A 22687-nucleotide genomic window follows, 5' to 3' on the forward strand; every position below is an offset into this window, starting at 1 on the left:
ACTCGAAAACTTTCGGCAAAACCACTTAAAAATTTTGTGTGCGCTGACTTTAACATACGATAAAGGGTCCGTGGGAGGGGGGAGTTGTATCCTGGAGTTGGAGGGTGGGAGAGGGGTTTCTGGGTGGCAAGGGGGCGGAGCCAAAGACGAGCAGCCATTTTGGCATCTCCAGCCAGACAAATAAGCCACGTTGCAGGCTCAGATTGCAGTCGCTAAACGAGATGGCGGACGCTCTTCCCGCGCTGCACTGGCGGAAAAACTGATACAAAACTTGAACTGCTACATATAAAGATATTGCATTAGGGATAATACCACATGTGGACTAGATGACATAATGCTTAAGGTCACATACTCAACATCATCCTTCAGCTCTTCAAAAGTCTGCATCACATTTACTGCACAACCCATAGTTTTCGCTCAGTGCACCTCCTTCTGCTCCAGCCATTTTTGTGCGCTAGTCTGCGAGTTGGCCACAATGCAAATTAATAAAAAAGCATTTGAGGCTGAACATTCTTACCAGCTCGGCTAATAAATAACGCGACGGCGACAGCTTCATTTGTTTAAGTGCCTGACAGAGTGGAACCAAACAGAAAAAAGCGGCGTTAGGCCAAATAAATAAAGTAAAACTGCGAAGGAAAAGTAACGAAAGTTGGGTAGAGAGTGTCAGACGGCGTTTTAATCGCTCCATCAGCACGGCTCATGCATATTCAAATGAACGGCCCAAAATATCTCAATTCGGCTGGGGACTTAAGTGCACTATTTTGGGCCCCAGGCACTTGGCATTGGACACTGGCCCCTGGAATTATGAAATCCATTTGTGTGGTCATAATTAATGGGCACACTTCGCACAGCTCAGTCGAGGATTCAAGGATTCAAGGTCCTGCGGAGGCGATTGCCTCGGCATTAGCAGCCAACAAATTATCCCTGATCGAATCGGAGCGCCGCACTAATGCGAATAAAGCATCCAATACTTTTTATGATGTTAGCCGGCTATGTGATTACGATACACAGCAGCAGACACACAATCCATTTGCAAAGTCATCACGTATACGCCACCGCGCACAGCTTTGCTCACTCACTCACTCACAAGCATTTAGATTGCTTCGCCCGCTCCGGCTGATTTCGTTTTTATTCGACCAGAGGACCATTATTTCCGTTGTTATTTGCCATTATGACAATTCAGTTAGTCAAATTCCGTTACGGGCTTAAAACTAATTTGAGATTAAGTTCCCAGATTCAACCACTGGGTATTTTCTGCAGCATTTTTGTGCATCAGCACACCCAAAGAGGCAGTCGAGAGGAGAGAACAGGGCGTCGAAGGAAGCAAACGGAAAGCGAAAATGTAATAAGTGATTTACATGACTCGAAGGAATTCCACCGCAGGGCACATGAAATCGAGAAATCGTCGAGTCGATGCCAGAAATCGATACTTCATTAAGATACAACCGAAAGGCAATTCGTGCCATAGACTCCATTCGAACTGCGGAGTAGAGTCAGGAAAGCAGAAAAGCAGGAAAGCAGGAAAGCAGGGCCTAACGACCACGCATCGTTGCCTTCTGCCGCTCCATGGCCTATCTAAATGGTTAGATGACTGATACGACAGTCGGAATCATACCAGCACTCCAGCTCCACTTGCTCCTCCTGCGTCCTCTCAAAATTCCATGCCCAAAAACTCCATTCAAGGCGAGTGTTTTCGAGTCATTTTATTGACCCCCAATTTTTTGGGCCCAACCAAAAGTGACGAGCCCAATGAATGGCGTTGACAGGATGGCGGCCAAAAGGGCTTATGCACTCGGAAAAATCACCATCTGCATAGCCATCATTCAATATTTATTAATGAACGACCACACTTTATGATAGAATGATTAATTTTTTCAATAGGAAAGACATTATTCCTAAAATTCATTGTATATCACATTGCACAGATTTGAAGGCCCTTTTTTTCAAAGTGCAGGATATCAATTTGGTTGGCGGTAATAATTCACATGGGACGACAGTATCACGGATTTATCTAACTGAATTTTTCATGCGCAAATTTCGGTCGCGTATCAAATGCTTGTCGGGGCCAAATTGAAAATTTGTGGCCTTTTTTAATGCTGTTGTCATATGTTGTCATATATTATGAAAATGTTATACTCGAACTGGTCAGTCTGCGTTCAGATCGCCTCGGTGCAACTGCATTATAATGTTAATGGCTGGTGGTGACCTTAAAAGGGGGCTGGCAATTTGACCATTGCAAAAATACATATGTATATACGTGCATATATTTGGGATTTTAATTATTTAAGCCGGTGACAAAATGACAACAATCGAGAGACCCGCAAATAATTGCAGCGGAAATTGAAATTATGTTTTGCTTGGTCTAATTTTCATTCGGCTTTGGGATTTGGTTTTCCACATTCGCTTGGTTAGCTGCAATTTAAATGCTGCCCTGCATTTAAGTTGCATTTTTAGGAGGTTGCCAAATTAATTTTGTTCCTTTCATGTGGCTGGCGTCGTCTCATTGGGTTAAAGCCGATTAGTTAGTCTATGAATTTCAGTATCATAAAAGGCTTACACAGGGAGAAATTTGATTTTGCCTCAAGCTGTAGTGCAAGATCTAAGAAATCTGTCCGCTGGAATTTATACAGACGTGCGTTTGCATACTGCATGCATATTTGGCTTTATGTTTTCGTTCCATGCTGTCATAAAATTGTATTTAGTTATGCACAAGCATTTGCATTTTTAGCCAGTTTGTATCAGACACTTTGGCTAACTTGGCTTAGTCTTACAGCTACTTTCGACAATGGCACACGTTCAGCTCTACATTTTGGCCCTTATTCTGACCACTTCCATGTGGAATATTCAGACTAGTAATGGATCGGTTCAGTTTATGCTGAGGCTGTATTTTCACTGCTCCTCCAAGGAAATAGTTTCACCTTGCAGTACTTGTGAGAGATCTTGTGGACAAAGCGAAACCCTGGATTGTGTAAAGGACTGTCGCTATGGATGCATTTGCAAGATGGGTTGGATTCGCAGGAACAGCACCTGTATTCCAATGAGCCAGTGTGAGCAAAAGGATCTTTAAAGCAGCGAAAGCCAACAGGTTTTTTCGACTTAATTACTAAGAGCTAAAACTCAATTAGAAAATTTTCCCCTGGATGAGCGAAATCAAATTTCACAACTCCCGCAGCGTTAATTGAAGATTCCTCAATAAAAACGAATGGAAAATGGAAAAGGGGAAAATGCAAACTCGTTAACCCATTAAACCAAACGCGAGACTCATGTTTGATCCCTGCTTCTGCTTTTTTTTTGGGTTGAATGGAGCAGGAGAGGGGAAGAGGAAAGGAAAGGAAAGACGCACATCCAGCGAAAAGCTATTAAGACATAAAACATTTCCAACACCTTCCCGGAACGCCTTCGAAAAGGGAAAAGTGTGGCGGGAGAAGGAAAACTGACACGGAGCAAAGAAATAGGAAGTAGCAGCAGAATGAAATGTTTCTAATTCAACGAAACGCATTTCAACGTAATGAAAATGGAGAAAAGGACCGGCAGACAGCCACGCCCACAGTGCCGTTGACATTTTTTCGGACCTGCCGTTGACTGACAGCTGGAAAAGTGGGCTGGGAAAATGGGAGTCGGTTCTACGGGCTAAATGGGCTGCGGAGCGTGAGCGGAAGTGGGTGGTGGTGGGCGGAGTCCAAGGACATGCGTCGCTGGGCGTGCCGTTCGCCTGGCTTTTCGTCATTGCCCTGCTCGCAACACTTTCCGCTTTTATTTTATAATATGAACAATTTCCTCCGTTCGCCTTTCCATTCGAATCGCTGCCACTTTCGTGAAAAATGCACTCCAAAACTTTTCAATTTGAGCAAAAGGAGCTTCTCAGATTCATCGCACACCGCCCTTCTTCTTCTTGTCGTTGTTGTTGTTGCTGATGTTGTTGTAGTGTCGTCCTTGTCGCTAATGACAATACACTTGTACTTCGTCCAGAGTGTGCATGTGTGTGTGTGAGTCTGTGTGAGCGCGCATTTACGCTCTTTACTTATTTGATTTACGTTTCATTTCCGGCTGCCATATGCTGCCTCGCATACGAATTCAGCCAAGGAAGCAGCGTTTAGCTGCATCTCTGCAGAGAGAGAAAAGTGGCAGCAAGTATCGCGGTGTAAAATGTGTGAACAAAAGTACAGCTCATTAGATACTTATGCCTGGGAGGTAATTAAACTAAATATACCATTAAATAGAGAACTATAACTTTAAACAGAATCTTAATATTATGTAAAATAAATACCATATCATCATCAAACGCTAGATATATAACTAATTGATATATAACTATGCATATCTAGTAGTCAGTTACTTAATTTCCCGTGCAATTTGAGTGTTTTGCACTAAGTTAGAGTGTGTGTGAGTTTTAAGGCGACACACACTAAAAGCCCGGTTCCGTTATCCCGCCTGCACTCGCACACACACACACACAAGTGCATGTACGTTATGCAATTATAACTTTTGTCGTTAGCAACTTTAAGCAACTTTAAACGTAAATTGCCGTCGTGAAGTAGCTTTTGGCGCACGCTCTCAAGCGCCGCCATTCACACACATACATCACACATGTGTATGTTTATACACAAACACACTCATAGACACACTTATGCACACACACACACAGGAGGTTATAGTTTGTTGTCGGCTTTGGAGCAAAGTGTGTGAAAGGTGTTTTATTGAATTAAGTGGGTTTAACGGGATTTCTATAATGCCAGCGACAGTCGGCAGAGCTGCATATGTATTTATTGTAACTACAGTTGCTAGTTTTGCAGCCCGGGAAAATCGCAGTCAGTTTGCTGGCACGGAAGCTGTGGCACTTTTGGTTAAACTTTTCGTATGTAATGCATATTTCATTTAATTTTTTAAGAGTTGCCAAACCGAAAAATGTGCAAATGATGGCGAGTTTCGGGGCCGAAAGTTGTAAATTGCCTGGCAGCAGTCAAGTGGCTCGGAGTAATTATGCAAATCAAGCTGAGGTGTTGCCAAATTCCGACAATAGATACGAGACGTATTAGCTAATCAGGCAAGTTAGTCGGAGTTCGGGCAACTTGACCACAGCTACACTTCCGACCATAAACGTGTGGGCATTGCAGTTATAATTAATGGGAAATGCCTTCCCCATTTCCCCCTTTGGCTTTTCCCCCAAAAAGGAGAGAGCGTGCTGCATGCAAAACTCATTTCCACTCGAAAGCCTGCTTCACTGCAGTTATTTCTCATGTTTCCAGCCGCACTTGATTGCCTTCACCTTTTTTCCTGTTTTTTGGTTTTAAGGGACATGCAAGGGTTTAATGTTCGCATTAGGTCCATTTACATTCGTATGTCGTGTTCGTATTTTGTACACAATGCGGGTTACCAGCGTTTTTAGTTTTAAATATCTTTAAATATTAATAAGCCATTTAACTGCCACAACACGTTGATGCATGGGGCTCAATTAGGCTGCAAATAGCTCGAAATTGTTTGCTTAATAAACGTCATTCATCAAATCGACACGTGCTTTTTTTTTCTTTTTCGACGCTTCGACAGCAGGAAAACACGCAAAGTTTGTGTCGATTGAAACCCACGACCTCGGGCCCGCCCAAAAAATGCAGGTCAGTGGGGTCAAGGGGCGTGGCAGGTTCTTGACAGCTGCCCAAGTAAACGAAACACTTTCGGCAAGTGCCTGGCTAAGTGAATTAATGTTGGCTCAATTGTGCCACAATTTTAGTTAATTTTCTGCCGCCGTGATCGCGCATCAAAGGCAACCTAATTTGCCACATCGGATCCCTCGAGGATTCCCATTCAATGCAATATTTTCCTCTGTTTGCAGTGGCACTTAGCATCGCAATTGACGTCCCGTCTGCACTGCACCCTTGTCGTCCTTATAAAAAACAATATAAATATTAATGCTATTTGCGTAACAATTCAATTCGAACGAGAGGGTTGGCAGATCGGCCTTCGGGGTGCGGGGGAAACACTTGGTCGCTTCACACGAACTTCGCTCTGAAAGCGGGAAAATGGGAAAACGAGCCAACGGGGTGTTGCATATTAATCACAGGCACTTTCCGAGGTAGAAATGCCTTATATATCAGTCGACATAAATTCACAAGCAACTGCACTGAGAAAAGTTGCTCACTCCAATAGGCGGAGTTTTTCAAGAGATGTTATCTGTTTCTGTAGACCTTAAATCAGTTCAAAAAGATATGACTATATAGCCATAAGTTAAAGCCATAAGTTAGATAGCAGGAAATCAAATTTTTGATTCTGAACTCTAAAATATATTCCCCCGATTGTAACTGCAAGTTTTTCCCAGTGCATGCGGCGGAAAAAAGTGCGTATGTCCTTTGAGGAGCCCGGAGTGCAACTCGATGGGCGGCTTAACTGCCGAGGGTTGCACTCGTTTTAGGTTGTAAGCCGATGGAAATACTTTAATCCACTTCACAGTGACACCGAAATTAAAACATACAAACGGGGCCGTAAACAACCCCGAAATTGTGGCAAAACGGGAAGGAATCACTGGCTGAATGGGACGGGGGGGACATTCAAATTGGCTGCTATCGCAATTATTCATGCGGCGGCGACATTCATAAAAGGTCCTCGCGATGCAGGCAGTTCGGTTCAGTCCGTTAAGCCACCAATACAATTGCAGCTGCAAAGGACTTTCCTGGACTGACGTCACTTTGACAGTTGCAACACAAATGCAATTATCACTTTATTTTAAACGATTTATGTGCAACACGCCAAACTCGCGCGCACTCACACACACATATGCATACACGGGACGCACGCACACATGCAGAATACAGGACGCAGGACATGTAGACATGACAACGACGACAGCGGCAACCGGAAACGGAAATGGCAACAAGCGCAGCCACCAAACGAACGGCCCGATGTCCGCCGCCTGGGGAATGCGGTCAGAAAAGGTGTGTTCACGTTCGCCGGCATACAAATACAAAATACCTGGGATAAAAATACAAAATAGTGGAAAACACTGCCATCGATGTTGTGGAAGGCAAGTTCTCTGTTTCGCGGTTTGTCACTTGGCGGCAAATTTCAAGTTAAAGCCGCCAGCTTACGAGGGCTAAATTAATACGAGTATTAATTCACGCAAATTGGCAATAAAGTGGAATAAAGCTAGCAACGTTGAATCAATGGGCAATAGAGTAGTAGTATGAATATTCTCATTGTTGCACAACAATTTGTGTGTAAAAATCTATTACATTTTCCAGAAGTTAGTGTTTGCGCATGGAATTTTGTATATCTCTTTATCAGAATCAATTCATCTTTAAACAATGCTGGAGGAAATGCATATTGTTTCAATATTGCTCATTCATGCCTGAAATCTGAAATACCCAACCGAATGCGAGGAAGAAAATGAAAACTACGTAATATTCGAGGAGATTCGAAAAAGAGATATGCTCCTGCAATAAATAAAACCAAATTGCTTACTGCCTCTGTGTGATGCCCGAGAATACCTTTGCCTTTATTTGGAGAGGAAAGGAAATCGTACGCTTGGCTTGTCTAGAATTTCAACAGCCCATCAAGTGCAGGGTTCGGACTTTAAAATTTGCAGCATTAACAATGTCAATTTATTTTCGGGCCATTCCCTGTGGTATTTGGCCAGCCAGACGAGTGTAATTCAGGACATGCATGTCCAGCTTGACAAGCTCGAATTTAGATTTGGATTTCCCCTCTCGCCTGTGCGCTTGGTCACTTATCGTCCTGCTTATCAATATTGTATTAGTTCTGGATATTCGTATGGCCCTGCAATTGCAGCAGATTTTCATGAATGCTGCTTTTTTAGTTTTGCGACGCTGACTTATTGAAATTGACAGAAGGTTAATGGCGCTGAATGACGCTGAAATTGAGGCAGCAGCCCTGGCAATTTAACACCCCGCTGGGCAGTCGAAAAGTGGGCGGCAAGTGGTAAGCGTCCAGAGGGCGGGGCAGGACCTCACCACATGACAGCGATTCGCAACAGCCGCTTAGAGTTGTGAGCTGTGGAGAGCGGGAGATTTGCGATAAAAAATGATTGCACATGCGAGCGTTTTGGCTCGAAATTGCAGCATTTGCGGCATGGAAATATATTTAGATGTATATATGCAAGGAGATCTACTATAGATAAATTGGAATCCGAGGGGGTGACTCTGGTGAGACAATCGGGCACCCTCTGCCCTGGATTTGCACTTGCCGTTCGGCATTGGATTTGGTTTCGGTTTTGCCTTCGCTTTTGCCTTTGCATTTGGCGGGTTATCAGTGGCCCGGCCATAAATCACTGTCAAGTGTCATTCGCCCACGAAGCAGCAGCAGCAGCACAGCATCCTTTATCCTTTATCCCTGATCCCAGCCGAGGAGGAAACTTTGGCACATCCCCATCTATGCGCTACATGTAGATAATATACCGAGCGGTATCAACTTACCACGAACATGTGCTCGGGGGCAAAAAGGTGCAGTGCCGGAAGCTGCAGCAGCCACTCAAATGCGACCCAGGACATGGAAACTGCCTGACGATGGCTGTGGAATGGGAAAAAATCGAAAAAGTTGCTAATTAAAGTTTGTGTTCGCTGGGAGGGCCCTGAACTTCGCCCCCTTGAACTTCCGGCCCCCAGCGAAAGTGTTATCCCCAATGTCATCTGCAATTGCAACTCAGTGCACTGAGAAGTCAAGTCATACTATAAATATGTTTAAAATTAAAGCAGTTATTTCAGCTATATTAAATATGAACTACTAATGTCAATTGCTTGAATGAAGTAGATAGATAAAGAACCTCCCAATTTGCTTTCAATCAAGTCCAAATATTTCTTTATTTGAATTTCTGATTTATAAATCCATTGAAAAGCTTTTGACCTGATTGACCTGATTTGAGTGCTACAGTTGTAGCACTTTATGTTTCTGTGTACTTTCCCCCATTTGTTGAACGCAGCTTGCATTCGTCACGCATTGGTTGCCATTTCGCTGCGCTGTCTGTTGGCGGAAAACCGCAGGGCGATTGAGCGAGTGAGTGACTTTCGCTACCCTCCGATGCCATGGCTAATTTCCGCTATTGTTCATAATTTTTATTGCGCTTGTTGCGAATTAGTTTCGGTTTCGCCCGACGCCAGATCGCGATCCCTCATCAATGTTGCAATTTTTTGCAATTTAAAATTTGTTATAAATCGTCGCTGGTTGAGTTTAGGGGTTGATCCTTGATGTTGCCTTTTGCTCCCTTTTTGAGAGGCGTTGACAACGGCAACAACAAGAAGTGCCTGCGATTACAGGACTGCGAACACGATTGCAGTGCGACTTCCTCGAGGGTGGGTTTTTCAGCTCTTCCGTTCGCATCTTCAGTTGCATCAGGATATGGCTTGCGGGGGTGGGTACCCTTACTCTGCTTATGGCTATTAAATTGTGGGCAATTGACCGGTTCGAGGGGTGTGGCTATCGTTTAGGGGCAGGTGCCTGAGGCACTAGGATAATTGCGGAAGTAACACGCTGATCAGCACAACAAATTATTGGACTAGCAGTTTTGTCAGATGGCAAATTTATTGCGAAAGAAATCGTATTCTGTATTCAATTAAATTGATGGTAAATAATAAAATTAGAATATATTTTGCCAAGAAATAAAATATTTCAAGGATTTAAAGACTGTGTTATCGTAACATTTATTTTACAGAGCAATTTATAAATAAAATGCTCATGTAATGTTCGCATTAACAGAACATTCGATTCGAATATATTGTTAACGTTCTTCGAAAATTAAAAGTAGAAAAAGTCTGTAATGTAAACATAACATAGACCAAAACTAGTTCTCCTCCAACTGCAGGTTCACATCATTTGGATAATACCGAATGTTATTTTTTCCACAGGCGTTCTTTTTGCGAATGTTATTAGCAGAATATTTTGCTTTCCAACCCCTTTCCGAATGTAAGAAGATAACATTGCACTAAAAGTTGAGCGTAGACCTCTGTTCCCTGGCCTGTTAAACGTGATAACAGGACCACGTCTCAGTTCGAATGTAGACCAACTCTTAAAAACAACATTCGCACAGGACCGAGGGGTGATTTTCGAAAATGTTACGGAAACCTTCTATTGCGGTTGAATGTTCTGTAAACAAATCGGTCACAGGACAACAGTTGGCAGCATACACAATCACCGATTTACTGATGATGAAATTCAGGGGTTATAAATTTGTTCGAAGTCTTTTCTAGACATTACAGCTATTGGCGAGTACTAACATTACTATGAATGTACTAACAATGTTACGCATTTTTACTGTTCAAATAACTGTCAACAATAAATAAGAAGGTCCCTTGCTTGTGTAGAACTCCAATATGTAATGTTTTGAGTTATTTTATAAGAATTTTAAATCAATAAATTGTTCTAAATATTTTTCGAATATTGAATATAATCAGAAAGGTGGATTATAAGATTTGAAAAAATAATTTAAGTTTAGCCCGTTTATTATAGACTAGAATATAACTTATTATTTACATTTAAAAATTGTTTTCATTCAAAGAACTGTTATATGTGGCCGAAGCTAACTGCGGTCCGCCCAGGACCTCATTTTAGTGCCTTAGAAATTCCTCAAACACTTGCTGCCATCGTTTCAGTTCTATTTGTGCCTCAACGCTCGTCACCTGAGCGATTTGAGCAGGTCGTATCCGCCAAAGAGCGCGTCTCTTATCAGTGATAAGGCCAGCGCAATTCGGAGTTCTGTCATGGTGAGTTTCGGAGTTTAAAGTGGAACAAGCGCTCTCCCAAAGAGAGAGAGAGAGAGAGTCCTTTCGCTCTCGGCAGGACGACAGCCGAGGCGTCCACCCACGCACAAATCTAGGCAACAGCACACACTGAAGCTCGCAAGGAAGTTCGGCAGACGGCCGTGTGTGTGGTGGAAAGCCGCTGGAAACCCGAAGTCGGCCACGAACCACCGACCTTCTATTCTGGCGGGGTTTTCCGGGGGGTGTGGCGGTGGTGCAACGGCAGTGGCAGCGGCAACGGCGGCTTCTGCCTTTCAGCTGGGAATTTATTTGCGCAAAAACGAAGCGGCTCAGTTTCGTGTTTGTTGTGCGCTCGTAAGGATGTGTCCGCTGGCGCTGCCGGACTTCGTGCGTTCGCGTCGCGTGTGTGCGCGTTTATCCTGACGCTGAATGTATCTCAGCCAAAGCGGCCGAAACGGGCCACGAAAAGTGCTTGAAAATCAGGCGAATAGCTCAAGTGAATGCCAGAATAATAATCATGCATATTGATAAAGCGTTGAGAGAAAATCAAATATAAAATGCGGCAATCGCTGTCCAGTTCCGTGTTAAGTTTTTATTTGTGTTCGTGTGCTTGGATTCGGGTAGCAGGATCCCAAATACCGACGATCTCGAGGATAAACCACTAACTGATAGAAGGTCCTGCGGTGCGGAAAATAAAACACAGCAAAAGGTGGTTATCCCCAGATTTGGTGACCCACAAGCATAACTAAACGATTCGAAATCGAGGCAACTGGATGAGAACTGGGTGAAAATTCCAAGCTCGTCGTACTGCAGCATATTTAGCATTTTGCATTTTGGGGCGGACTTTTGGATTTATGTTGACCCACTTCGCTAAGCGATTTCCCTTTCAATTTGCGTCTTGAAGCGACGTTTTAGCCAACTTATCCCTCGGCCATCTCAGTTAATTAGTTTAATTAGTGAGTGTCGTGGGCGGCAGTTGGTTAGTCGCTCGGTCTGTTCTGGCCCAGAAATCGGTTTGGCATCTCGAGCCAAAATTAAGACCCTTTCTGGCGCAAAGTTTTATTCGAAACTGCTGACCCGGGATTCGGTCGGTCATGCCCTGCCGCTAATAGCCGACATTATTGTTAGGATTCGCTGGGAGTGGGAGTTGGGGCTCCAAACAAAGGGCCATTGGATCGACTGTATGTGCCATTGAACAAACACCCAGCCGAAAAGAGAACCCTTTTTGCGCCACTTTTCCTAATGCCACGACTGCCATTTGTTGGGGCAATAAAAGCCAGCCAGCGACTTCAGTAAAGATGAAATGAAAATGAAATAAAATAAACAACAATGGCTGGGCAAAACTAAACTAAAATTTATTTGCTTTGCCACTAAATTTGCGCTGATTTCGGCAGCAGCTCTACTTCACTTCACTCTCGCATTATGTTGCCCCACTCAAAAAATGTGTTTGTCAACAAAGCCAGCGGAGCGCAAAAATGGTCCTTGGTCCTTGCACTAAAAAGCAAAAAAAAAAAAAAAAAAAAAAAATCGAGAGTGTTTGTGTGCTTAACCTTTTGGTGGAGCCGGATTTTTGGCTCGACTGGTGTGGCACACGTTCTACTATTTTAGAATTTGCGGCACGTGCCCAAATTGCAAACATCAGCAAATAATAATATAAATTCAGCCAGCAGCCCGGGCATCCAAACCGAATTAGTCGAGTGTCCTTTTTACCGATGCTTTACAGTAGTGCTTACAAGATGATTAGGCGTATGTGGCTGGCATGTGATACATTTCGCTGCGCGTCGTGTAATAATTTCATTGTTGCAGCTCTGCAATTTATAATGCGGCAACAATTGCAGTCGCACTTGCAGCAAAGGCGTGCAACTTGTTGTCGCTGGGTGTAAGCCCACCCACCCCTGTGTGGCAACACACTTGAGGCACACAGCCACTGCAGTTGCACTTAAGCTTCCACCGCTGCAGTTGTTTTTCTATTTCTATTCTCTCTCTACTTTTGCACACCCATTGTGAACCCATCTGGCATTATAATCCGCATCTATGTGAGCCGTTGCAATTGTATACAGATGCAAGTGCGCGTATACAGTGTGACAAGTGTTTTTGCAGGACATATACATCTTGATTGTTCAAGTTGAAGCTGACTCGATCTATGTGTTCGAAGTTTGAGTCCTGCAAGGACTTCGGCGACACCTCTGGCCGTGCTAATTAACCAAGTTCCAGCATTCCCATTTAGCTGACTGCTTTTCTTTCATGTCAAAGCATTTAATTATACTCCTGCATTTACCCGCTCCCTCGCTTTTCCCGCCTTCCCGCTTTCCACCGCGCTTTTCACTTTTTTTCCAACTTTTTTTTACTGCTGGACTTTGCCTGATTTATTTATGCATTTACCTTTGCGAGTTGCCCGGGGAGGAAGCTGCTGTCATGCTGCTGGTTCGTTGTCTTAATTCATTTTTTATTCCAACGTAAATAAGCTGTAAATTACAACTTCTGTTGCTCTGCTGTTTCCAGCTGATGTTGCTGCTTTTGCCGCTGTTCGCTGCATATTTTGTATGATTCTACTCCGGCAATTCCCGGGCTGCTTGTTGCCTGCCTCATGCTCCACGCTGCATGCTGCAAGCCGCATGCCCCGTGTCCCGTGCCTCATGCCAAAAGCAGTGCCATATTTTTTCGCTCTTCACTGACGACCCGTCCTTTTTTTTTGCATACACAGAGAAAAAAGTTCAGATCAGCATCTATTTTAATTGTAAATCACTTCAAAAAATAAATCGAATATTTTACACTACTACTAATGGTCAAAAGGAACGGTCTGGACGACAGTGGACTGCGCTGCACTGCGTTTGGAATTATGTGGAAAATTGAAAAAATGTTGCTCAACAACACAAGTACAAGCAGAAGTAGAAGTACAAGTTCCGAGGCACTTTAATTGCCATCGGGCACATTGCGCCACTCTGCAATCCACAACCGGTCATTACGAACTGGATTTGGGTGGTCGGGTGGTTGGCTACCCCACTTCGCTTTTCCATTTTCCGGGGCGTCCGGGCGGGTGAAACTTGTTGAGCGACGACCACTGACGAACTGCCACCGGAGATGAAAATGCTTTTCCAGGGGGCAATTGTCGTTAAGGTGCTTAGCGTAAGGCGTTGACTATTTGAGGTCGTCTAGCCGCGACTATTAATGGGCTTCTCGCTGGCTTGTCTTCATTAGGAGTCCACTCTTTCGAGGAATTACACAAGCCCAATTCTGGTCGAGAACAAATAATAGCGATTAATGGTGGCACCAACAACATCAGCACCAGTCAAATTGGGTGTTTTCGAGGGCATTTGCGTGTTACATCGTTAAAAACACATTCAGCTTGAGCTATTACAATTAAAATGTTGTACAAGATCCAATTAAAGCCAGACAAGAACATATATCAACCGCAGTTTTTAATCCAGAATTTGCCAGATTCTCAAGCAAGGTCAATATTTGCGCTCCTAAAAAATCATCTCTTTAATGGTGTTTTCTTTTTAAAGAGCGCTCAAACAAACTTGCGTTAATGCCGTTTCGTGGCCACGAAAACCGAGCGACAACAGCAGCGTTTTCATGAAAAACCTATTTGCACAAACCTGGTTTTTGTGTACGAATATTCATACGCACATTGCGGTGTCTGTGAAAAAGTCAACGAGTTTTTTGCCGGGGTGTGTAATATGGAAAATAACTTCAATTACCAGGTGCGGCGTGTGTAATATTTTACCAGCACTCCTTTCATTTTTTACCCAATCACAATATTGTTTATAAAATGCAAATAATACCGGAGAGCAGCTCAGCCGGCTGAAAAAATTGAAACAAGTGCCTGAGTTAAAGCCGGGAAATGCCAAAATCTGAGGAGTGAAATGAGTAAGAACTCCTGAGGCTTGAAACTATTGGCTATTATTAGTCTGCACATCGTGTTTTCACTGAAACTTGCCGTGAAAGTTACTAATTTGAACTTTAAATTTTAACGTCAACACGGATGGTGGCTCAGGGGAGCGGCGAGGGGTTAACAAAAAATAAACTTGCAGCCTGCAGCAAACACATTAAAACAAAGTTTTTAAAAGCAACCACAACATTTACGTCATGTGCAATGTGCGGCGGGTTGCGTTCCGTAGTGTTGTTGTCATTGTTTTTGTTGGTGTTGCACGAGCTGCTGCCAAAGTTGAAAAGGGGCGCAGTGGCAAGGAGAGGGCGTGGCAGCATACTCTCTCTCTCGCTGTCGCTCTTGCCATTTTTATAGTCAAAAGCCAAGTTGTTTGGGCCAACAGCAATCGCCATTTGCTGCCACATGTTGTAACTGTTGCCGCATTAAATGTGCAGCCCGCCTCCGGCGCATTTCACTTTTACTGTGAGCCACCCGCTTTTACAACCACCCACTGGGCTGCACCACTCGCCTGCACCACCACCACCACCACCAGCATCTCCACTTTTGGCCACATTAGTTGACTGCACACCACCAGCAGAGATTTCACTCCATTTTATGCTGTCAGACTTCCGAGAGCGCCGTTCGCGCTGTTCTCGCTTGTTGTAAAAATGCCAAATTCATTTTCAGCATATAAACTTTATCACACACACACACATGCACATGCACTCGCGGACTTTATACTCCCTGCTGTTCCGGACTGACATCTTTAGTTAATTTCGCAGCCGCAAAAACTAAAACGAAAGGGATAGTGTGTCTGTCTGTCCGGATTTTAGGAGAGCGTAAAAGTCCCCTAAAACTGAAAATTGAAAAAGAGTCCTGCTGGAATCAAAAGAGCCTGACAAAGGAGAAGAAGCCACAAAGCAAAAGAGTTGAGATTTGTATAAAAGGTGTTTAAAACTATACAAATGCATCGCGAAATATGCATTTTAGACATCTCTTTTCCCGAAACTATACACCCAATCGAATTGAATGCCTAAATCAATTGCAAGCGAATCAAACGCGCTTCTGTTTACCCAAAAATTTAATTACCATTTTTCTCTCACTCGTATTTGCAGCTCGTTCAAAATGATCACCTAAAGCCAAAATCGGTGCAAACAACAAAAAAAAATAAAAATAAGAAACGAATAACACGTGAATAACTAAAAAACGCAACAGTTCATAGCGCAAACAAAGTTTAATTGGCATTGGAAAAAATAAATGTAAATTGATTTCGAAAAACCCAAGGGCAGAGAACCACAACCGAAATCCTACGAAATTAAACAAAAACCAAAGAAACCGTAACGCAAACCACCGCAAAAATTGCTTTAGATTAACAAATAGAAGAGTACGGAAAACATAAAAACCACTCCACAAATCGCATCAAACAAAATGACGCAGCGCATATCGGCCACATACGGAAATCATCGAGGGCTCATCATTCCTGGCTTTGTGCTGCTCCTGATTTTGGCCACCTTGCCTGCCACGCGGGCAGGACGAATCTTCGGTAAGTCCTGGAAAAATATATATGTATGCGAAGGGGGGCTGCGATCAAAATTTCTATCAGTTTTTGTTTGCGACTCTAATTAAGACGGGCAGTTTGCAGCTAATGGAATTTTTAATGCCGCGAAAGACGCAATTTGTGCGGGGCTCCTGGCATTCGGCACTCCCACTCCTTGGGCCGCAGGACCTCCTCCACTTCCTGTATTGGTTTCGGGTCAACGCGATTCATTGACACTGCAAATGGGGGTACAGAGGGCTCATGTTCTTTTTGTATTAATTATAATTACAGAAGGTCGCCTTTTTTATGCCAGCAGTCGACGTCGTTTACATTAATGAGGGACGTCAATGTCAAAAATAAACAAAGGCCCCGCACTCTGGCTTTTCGTATTGGAAATGCCAACACCATGTTTTTTTTCCCGTGCAATTGTTGCCTTTTCCTTGGCTGTGTGTCTGTGAGTGTGTTTGTCTGCATTGTTGATGTAATGAAAATAATTACATTTCTTGTACGTGGTTTGTAATGCGCAGCAGAAGAGGAGGAAAAGTCACCAGATTTGGGACACACACACACTGCCGAACTAATTATGGTAACTGACAAATAAATAAGTAAACATGGCAACAGTTTTGTACACATGGCGATAATTTACATTTAATTATGGCAGCATAACTAGTTATTCGCCACAACTGCCGAAAAAGGGTTGCTTTGCTCTGCACACTCCCATTCCCAACTACCAACCGGAGTCTTTAATTGCAGGCAGGTTTTGTCTGTCTGTCCGAGTTTTCCGGCTTTCCCTGCTTTTCCGACTTTCCCTCCAGTGCCATTAGATTCGGTCACAGAGCAGCGCAGAATGGCAATAGTGGCAACAACTGGAGAGAGCAACGGCAGGCAAACAGTGAAAGCGGACACAATTCGACCAAAACTGGAAAACCAAAACTTTTGTTGACACACATTTTTTCACGGCCCCAAAAAGTGTGCTTCGAAATGTGCACGCAAATGAGCGCAGTTCGCTCGTCATCAAGAGCTGCCATAAAAAACGGTTGGCAAAACAGGCGCTAACACAAAAAGCTACCGCATAAACTAGTGATGACAGTTGGATGTATATCTCAAAATGGATCCGTTTATTTGGAGATCATTCTGGGTTACTAAAAAGAACGAAAGTTCATGGGAAATCTCTATAAAAGTGATGCGATATAATTAGTTTTTATTTCCTCAGTTCGATTGATTCTCTGCATTTGAGGTATTAACTTTATTCTAAAAAAGTGCTGTATTGAAATCATATCCTTTGCATTTCTATAAACACCAACAAAAAACCCTTGAGTGAATTGAAACTTGTATGCATTTAAAGGATTAACATTTATGATTTAGGCATCACTGTCACACACACACACTCGCTCAAAAAGCGGTTCCCAATTACGAATGCGAGTGTGTGTGTGCGATGGCATTAGGTTGCCAGTTGGCGGCGCTTTTTGTCAGGCATTTTAATGTCTGCCTTCAGCCGCAACTGCAACGGAACAGCAATAAAACTGCAGGACACACACGCACACACTCACACAATCTCGGCAACCGCACACAGATACACATTCATATATAGATACATATATACGACCATGAAAGCGAAAAGTTTACGCGCTTGTTTGCTATAATTTCGATTGTTTTCACTGCAGTAGCAGAATCAGCAGCAGCAACAACGATTGCGGCAGCCTGCCACGCCCCTTAGCCACCCACACACAGACACAGAAACAGACACATACACATATACGGATTCCAACGCCTTTCAGCTCCCAGGACAATTGTGCACCATTCTGCAGCAATTTTCGTTTTATTGATGTGCATTGCCGCCATTGCAGCGAAGTTTGATGCTGCAACTGCCACTGCAACACACAGAAAATAAGCTGTGTAAGTAGCACACACTTTTACTTTACTTTTGTTTGCGTTATGTACTTTCGGTTAAGTGCGAGAAATTTATGAAAAACTTTTGAAAATGTTTTCGCAATTAAAGTCCCGGCGACACAAAACAAAGCGCGCTTCGAACAAAACGGAGTGCACTTGGTCTACTTTCCTCTGCTGCCATCTACCAACTACCATCTAACACTTTTCCATACAACTGGCTTAAGTGGGCGTGTAACTGCAGCTTGATGCAGCTAATTGTTGGCATAAACGATGCCACCCAGATTGCTTCAGATGCAAAGCCAGGCGAACAAAGGGTCTTCCTGCTGAAAGCTAACTGTGCGGGTGGAAAATCAGCCAAATTGGTCAGTATAATACTGCAAACTAAAGTATAAGAATTCCTAGATAGAACATGCCCAAGAAGATATCCCATTTTTCCGAGTGCCTAGAGAACTGGCACTCCACTCCCCCATGAAGCTCATGTCGCATCAATACAACATAAACTTAATGGCTAAGCAATAAAAACAATGGTGGCGGAGAGTCGCCATGAATAAGTCAGGCAACTGTTTCGATAGCCCGGCCATACGAATAAGTTGACTCGGCAATTTTGGCCATCAGAACATATTTATTGGGCCTAGAGCGGCGACACGTGTGCTCGAGTTACCTGGTTTATTCCCCGGAGAGCAGACGCATTGTCTCTTGGCCATTTAGGAGTAGTCGAGCATTAGGCGCAATTGGTGAATTGAATGCTTGAATGGCGGCGCTGCCTTTGTTGGCGGCTATTAGCCCGGCTAGAAGGTCCTTTTTGCCGGCCGAAGTCCGATCCTTTTCACACATCTGCAATTACAGGGGCGAAGTGTGTGGTGTGGGCGTCGCAAATCGTTTCGCCTTTGTTTTTAAATTATTCATGTTCTGGCTAAGAGCAAACAGCGATTTAGGACTCCCCCGATCCGAGAGACACGCACTTTATATTCAGCTCATTGGCGACATCGAAGGGCGAAATGGCAGAGATTTTATTTGGTGTGGGCAACGTCCTTGGCGGCCATCCTGTCTGGAGTAATTTCTTTATTAGATTCATTCGGGCCCTCTAGGACATTCTTACTTGCCCGGGGCAAAGTTAAAGGCAAAGGCGAAAGCCAAGCGAAGCGGACGGCCAACAGAGTCTAAAAACAATTTTCTAAATTAGTTTTTGCTATCCCGGCTCCGACTAACGAAACTGCAATATAGCAGAAGAAATTGTTTAAGAATTAAGTGGAGTGGCCGCCGGAGGACAAGAGTTACTTCTGCACATCCTTTAATAACTTTAAAAGCACTCGGAGCGCTTAAATCCAGCCTTTTCCACACGTTTTGCAGTCTCACAAACTATAAATCAACAAACCAGCCAACCATTGCCTTACGGCTATAAAATATTCAATAAAAAAAAATATGTAAAAAGACTCGAAAATGTGTGGCCATTGGGCTTTTTTTTTGAGCGATTCGAGGGCGCAGCTTTATGACAACAATTTTTAATCATTATTAAAAATACAGGAGCGTGAAATTCTCCGCCCGGCCAAAAAACACGTTCAATCAAAAAATGCATCGAGTTTTCACCTGCCTCCATTATGCAATACAAACACAACACAGCCAATGTCAGAATATATTTTCACTCTTTCATAGCATTTTATGCACATTATAATTAGTGTATAATTAAGTAAAGAAAAGTGAGCGCGAAGCGTATAATTTCGAAAATGGATTTACGAACCTGACCTGATTTAAAAACCAGTGTCTTTTTTTGCCCCAAAAATGTTTTCAAACGAGGTAGATAGTTGTTCCATGACTCCTTTTAAAGTAATTAAATTGTAGTATTTCAAACTGACAACTTAGTTTTTATTTGCGATTTTGCCACTCTACTATATAAGTGTGCTAAAATAACTTACAGCTTGCTTTGCACATCGGCAAGCAAACAGAAATGGCAAATCCATTCGCATTGACAAACTAAAAGTGCAAACAAGCACTGCTTTGACATTTGTTTGGTTTGCCACAGCAACGAGTACATGGTAAATAATGCGGGATATTTGACTTTTGGGAAAACAAAAAATAGAAAGCATATGAAATAGAGGAAACCGAAAAATAGAAAATAGTTCCCTCGGCACGGACATGCCATGCATGTCATCAAAATATGACAGAATCGGGGCCCTTTCATAATTTATGCGGACATTGCGGCCACAAAATAATACAATGCCCACATTTGGAGGAGCTGTGCATTTTGCAGCACAATATGGATGGCAATTTGGGGCTGCTTTGTTGCATCGCCTAGTCGCTCGTCATTGGCATTTTCAATTAATGGAAAAATGTCAGCGGGGCTTCTCGCGGCCCTGGGCGCAAAATAATGGACAAAACTGCAGCGGGTCCCATGGAAAACGACACATACATATCAATTAGCAGGTTGCCGGGGGTTCAAAGCCAGGTTCTCCGAATCAAATTTGATTATTCGCCACGTTGCATTGCAGGCGAAAAATCTGAATCTGAATCAGAGTCAGAAGAGAACCAATCAAGCCATCGGTGTACTTGAAATCCGATATTACGTATACGCCGAGTGGACTCGATTTCTGCTTGTTTGCTTCGACATTTACTGAAACTACGGCTGGCCGCTCAACTATGCCAGGCAATTCAATTAAAAATCAAAACGGCAAATTCGGAATATGCAACTGAATATGCATGCACGTACATATATCTATTTATATAAATATAGTGTGCGTTTGAATGATTTGTAGGCAAAAATAAAAGGAGATGGCGAAAGCGAAAAATATTGGAAAATAATAATGCAGTCGAAACCAATGAAAACTATTTCAGCAATGTGCAAATTAAAAAAATAAACCAATTTCTCGGCAAGAACGATGGGCGAACTGCCTTGTTTTGTTTTTCCCGGTCGAAAATTGCAAATAATATTTTACGCTTTTTACACAAATTTTCTACCACGCTGGCTTTTGTCAAAGTTGCTGCTGACTTTATTTTGCCGGATTTTCTGTTCTCGGCAGTGTCGTTATCGCCGTCCTAGTGGCTAGCTTTGAATATCGAAATAATTTAGTTACAAGTTTAATTAAATTTGGGTTGCAGTGAACGAAACAATATGTTTTGGCTGGTCAGTGAGATTTTTAGGAGCAAGGAATTTGGCCACCAACAGCAAGTGAGCTTCTAAAACCAATGAGTGTGTGTGTGCAAGCTAAACATGGCAGTTTTCATCAACCTTTGCTGGCTAAAAAATATTCCATTATGGCACCGAACAAACGGAAATTAAACTTTCATTACAATTGTCCTGGGCAAAGAGACAATTAAGCCATTGGGAAATTATGAAATTTATGCAGGTCGTAAATCTTTAACAAAGTTTCGGGACATTTGCCGCTCGAAAAAGCAAATATAATTCCCTCAATGTGGGTCATTAAGCAATTTAATTGCATTTAATGTTTATTTAGGCAACATTTCCAACCGGACGGCAATGAGTTGTGCAAACAACAATAATTGATTAGACAATCAAACTTACATCTGTAAATATTGACGATTAAAAATGCACTCGCCTGGGAATTTAATGGAAAAATAATAGAATCAAATATATACATATATATATTTAATGTAGTAACGCCTTCGGTTCTCTGCGACTTTAAGAGCAAAACCTAAGCTGGCAAACTCAGCCAGGACTCCCTTTGTATTCCTTGGACATCATCGTGCGCCCATTATAATCCCGGCTAAGCTGCAGCGATTATTGTCTAAAAAATTCATGTATTTCATTATTAGCCAGGTTGCCGGCGGCCCAGCATTTCCGGCCAGCTCGTCCTCGGCCCCACCAGCGGCTGTTCATTTGCTGTCATAATTTAATTTTTGCCACCAGTCCGGACCCGGGAGTCCGGAGTCCGGACTCCGAAGTCCGAAGTCCGGAGCACAGCCCACAGACAGTAGCTCAGAGGCGGAGGAAGGAAGAAACGGGGCGCACATCCTGCGATGATGCTGGCCTCGTCTTTCGCCTTTCGTCCTTCGTCTCCTGCTCCTGCTCATCCTACACCTCCAGCGGCATTGTCTGCAGAAAGTCAACATAATCCGCAGAGTAGCAGGCTCCGAAAATCCCAATGTGGTCGCCGCTGTGGCTCATTAATCCATGCAACCGAATGGCGGCCCTCCACATGGCCTGTTTTGTTTTTAGTAGCAGCCGTCTCATTCCGGCAACTACTAAAGTGCACTTGAAAAAATGCCATTTAATTTTAAATAAATACCTAACTAATTAGAATATTAGAGCAGATTCCACTGCACTTAGGAGCAAATTGATTTAAAGTGTCTAAAGATGCGTGGTATTCGAATAAGTTCCTTGACATTTATAATTGCCTAATAATTTCATAAATGCACCACTATTTTTTCCGAGTGTTATACACCCTCCCATCTGTGTTATCCATAAATCAGCTGCCTGCGGGCAGTTCATCATCATCATCATTATCGTGGCCGCCGCCAAATGAGCGATTCCCCATCTGGACTGCGAAATTAGTTGCGTTGCGCGCATGAATGTCACCATTGCTGTCGCTCAATTTGCTACACAAATTATAAACACCGAATGGAAATGGTAATAAAAAATGTGACAGAATCACGACTCAGTGCCGCATCCTGTCCAAGGACCCTTGCAATCGCCGCGGGTACCCAAAGAATGGGCGACCAAGTTAAACTTTGCCGAAA

The 22687-nt window shown here is 43.2% G+C and overlaps 2 protein-coding genes across 4 annotated transcripts in view; both read left to right on the forward strand.

The window, feature by feature from the left end:
• Positions 1–2772: 2772 nt before the first annotated feature.
• Positions 2773–3264, forward strand: LOC116801604 (chymotrypsin-elastase inhibitor ixodidin). The gene has a single exon (XM_032722194.1). The coding sequence runs from the start codon at positions 2786–2788 to the stop codon at positions 3065–3067; it is 282 nt and encodes a 93-aa protein (XP_032578085.1). The 5' UTR covers positions 2773–2785; the 3' UTR covers positions 3068–3264.
• A 7986-nt stretch (positions 3265–11250) lies between these two features.
• Positions 11251–22687, forward strand: part of LOC6612691 (tyrosine-protein phosphatase 99A) — a 106409-nt gene continuing 94972 nt past the window's right edge. The window contains exons 1-2 of one of the 3 annotated variants that reach the window (XM_032720363.1): positions 11251–11406; positions 15684–16111. In XM_032720363.1, the coding sequence (XP_032576254.1) occupies positions 15997–16111 (115 nt within the window). In that variant the 5' untranslated portion in view covers positions 11251–11406; positions 15684–15996. The remainder of the gene's footprint in view (positions 11407–15683; positions 16112–22687) is intronic. The other 2 variants (XM_032720361.1, XM_032720360.1) reach the window with 2 other exon arrangements.

Source organism: Drosophila sechellia, chromosome 3R (assembly GCF_004382195.2).
Source record: "Drosophila sechellia strain sech25 chromosome 3R, ASM438219v1, whole genome shotgun sequence".
NCBI classification, from domain to species: Eukaryota; Metazoa; Arthropoda; class Insecta; order Diptera; family Drosophilidae; genus Drosophila; species Drosophila sechellia.

What these genes read in the sequence shown, in the direction of transcription:
- LOC116801604 (XM_032722194.1), top strand. Translation starts at nt 2,786, where the DNA reads ATGGCACACGTTCAGCTCTACATTTTGGCCCTTATTCTGACCACTTCC.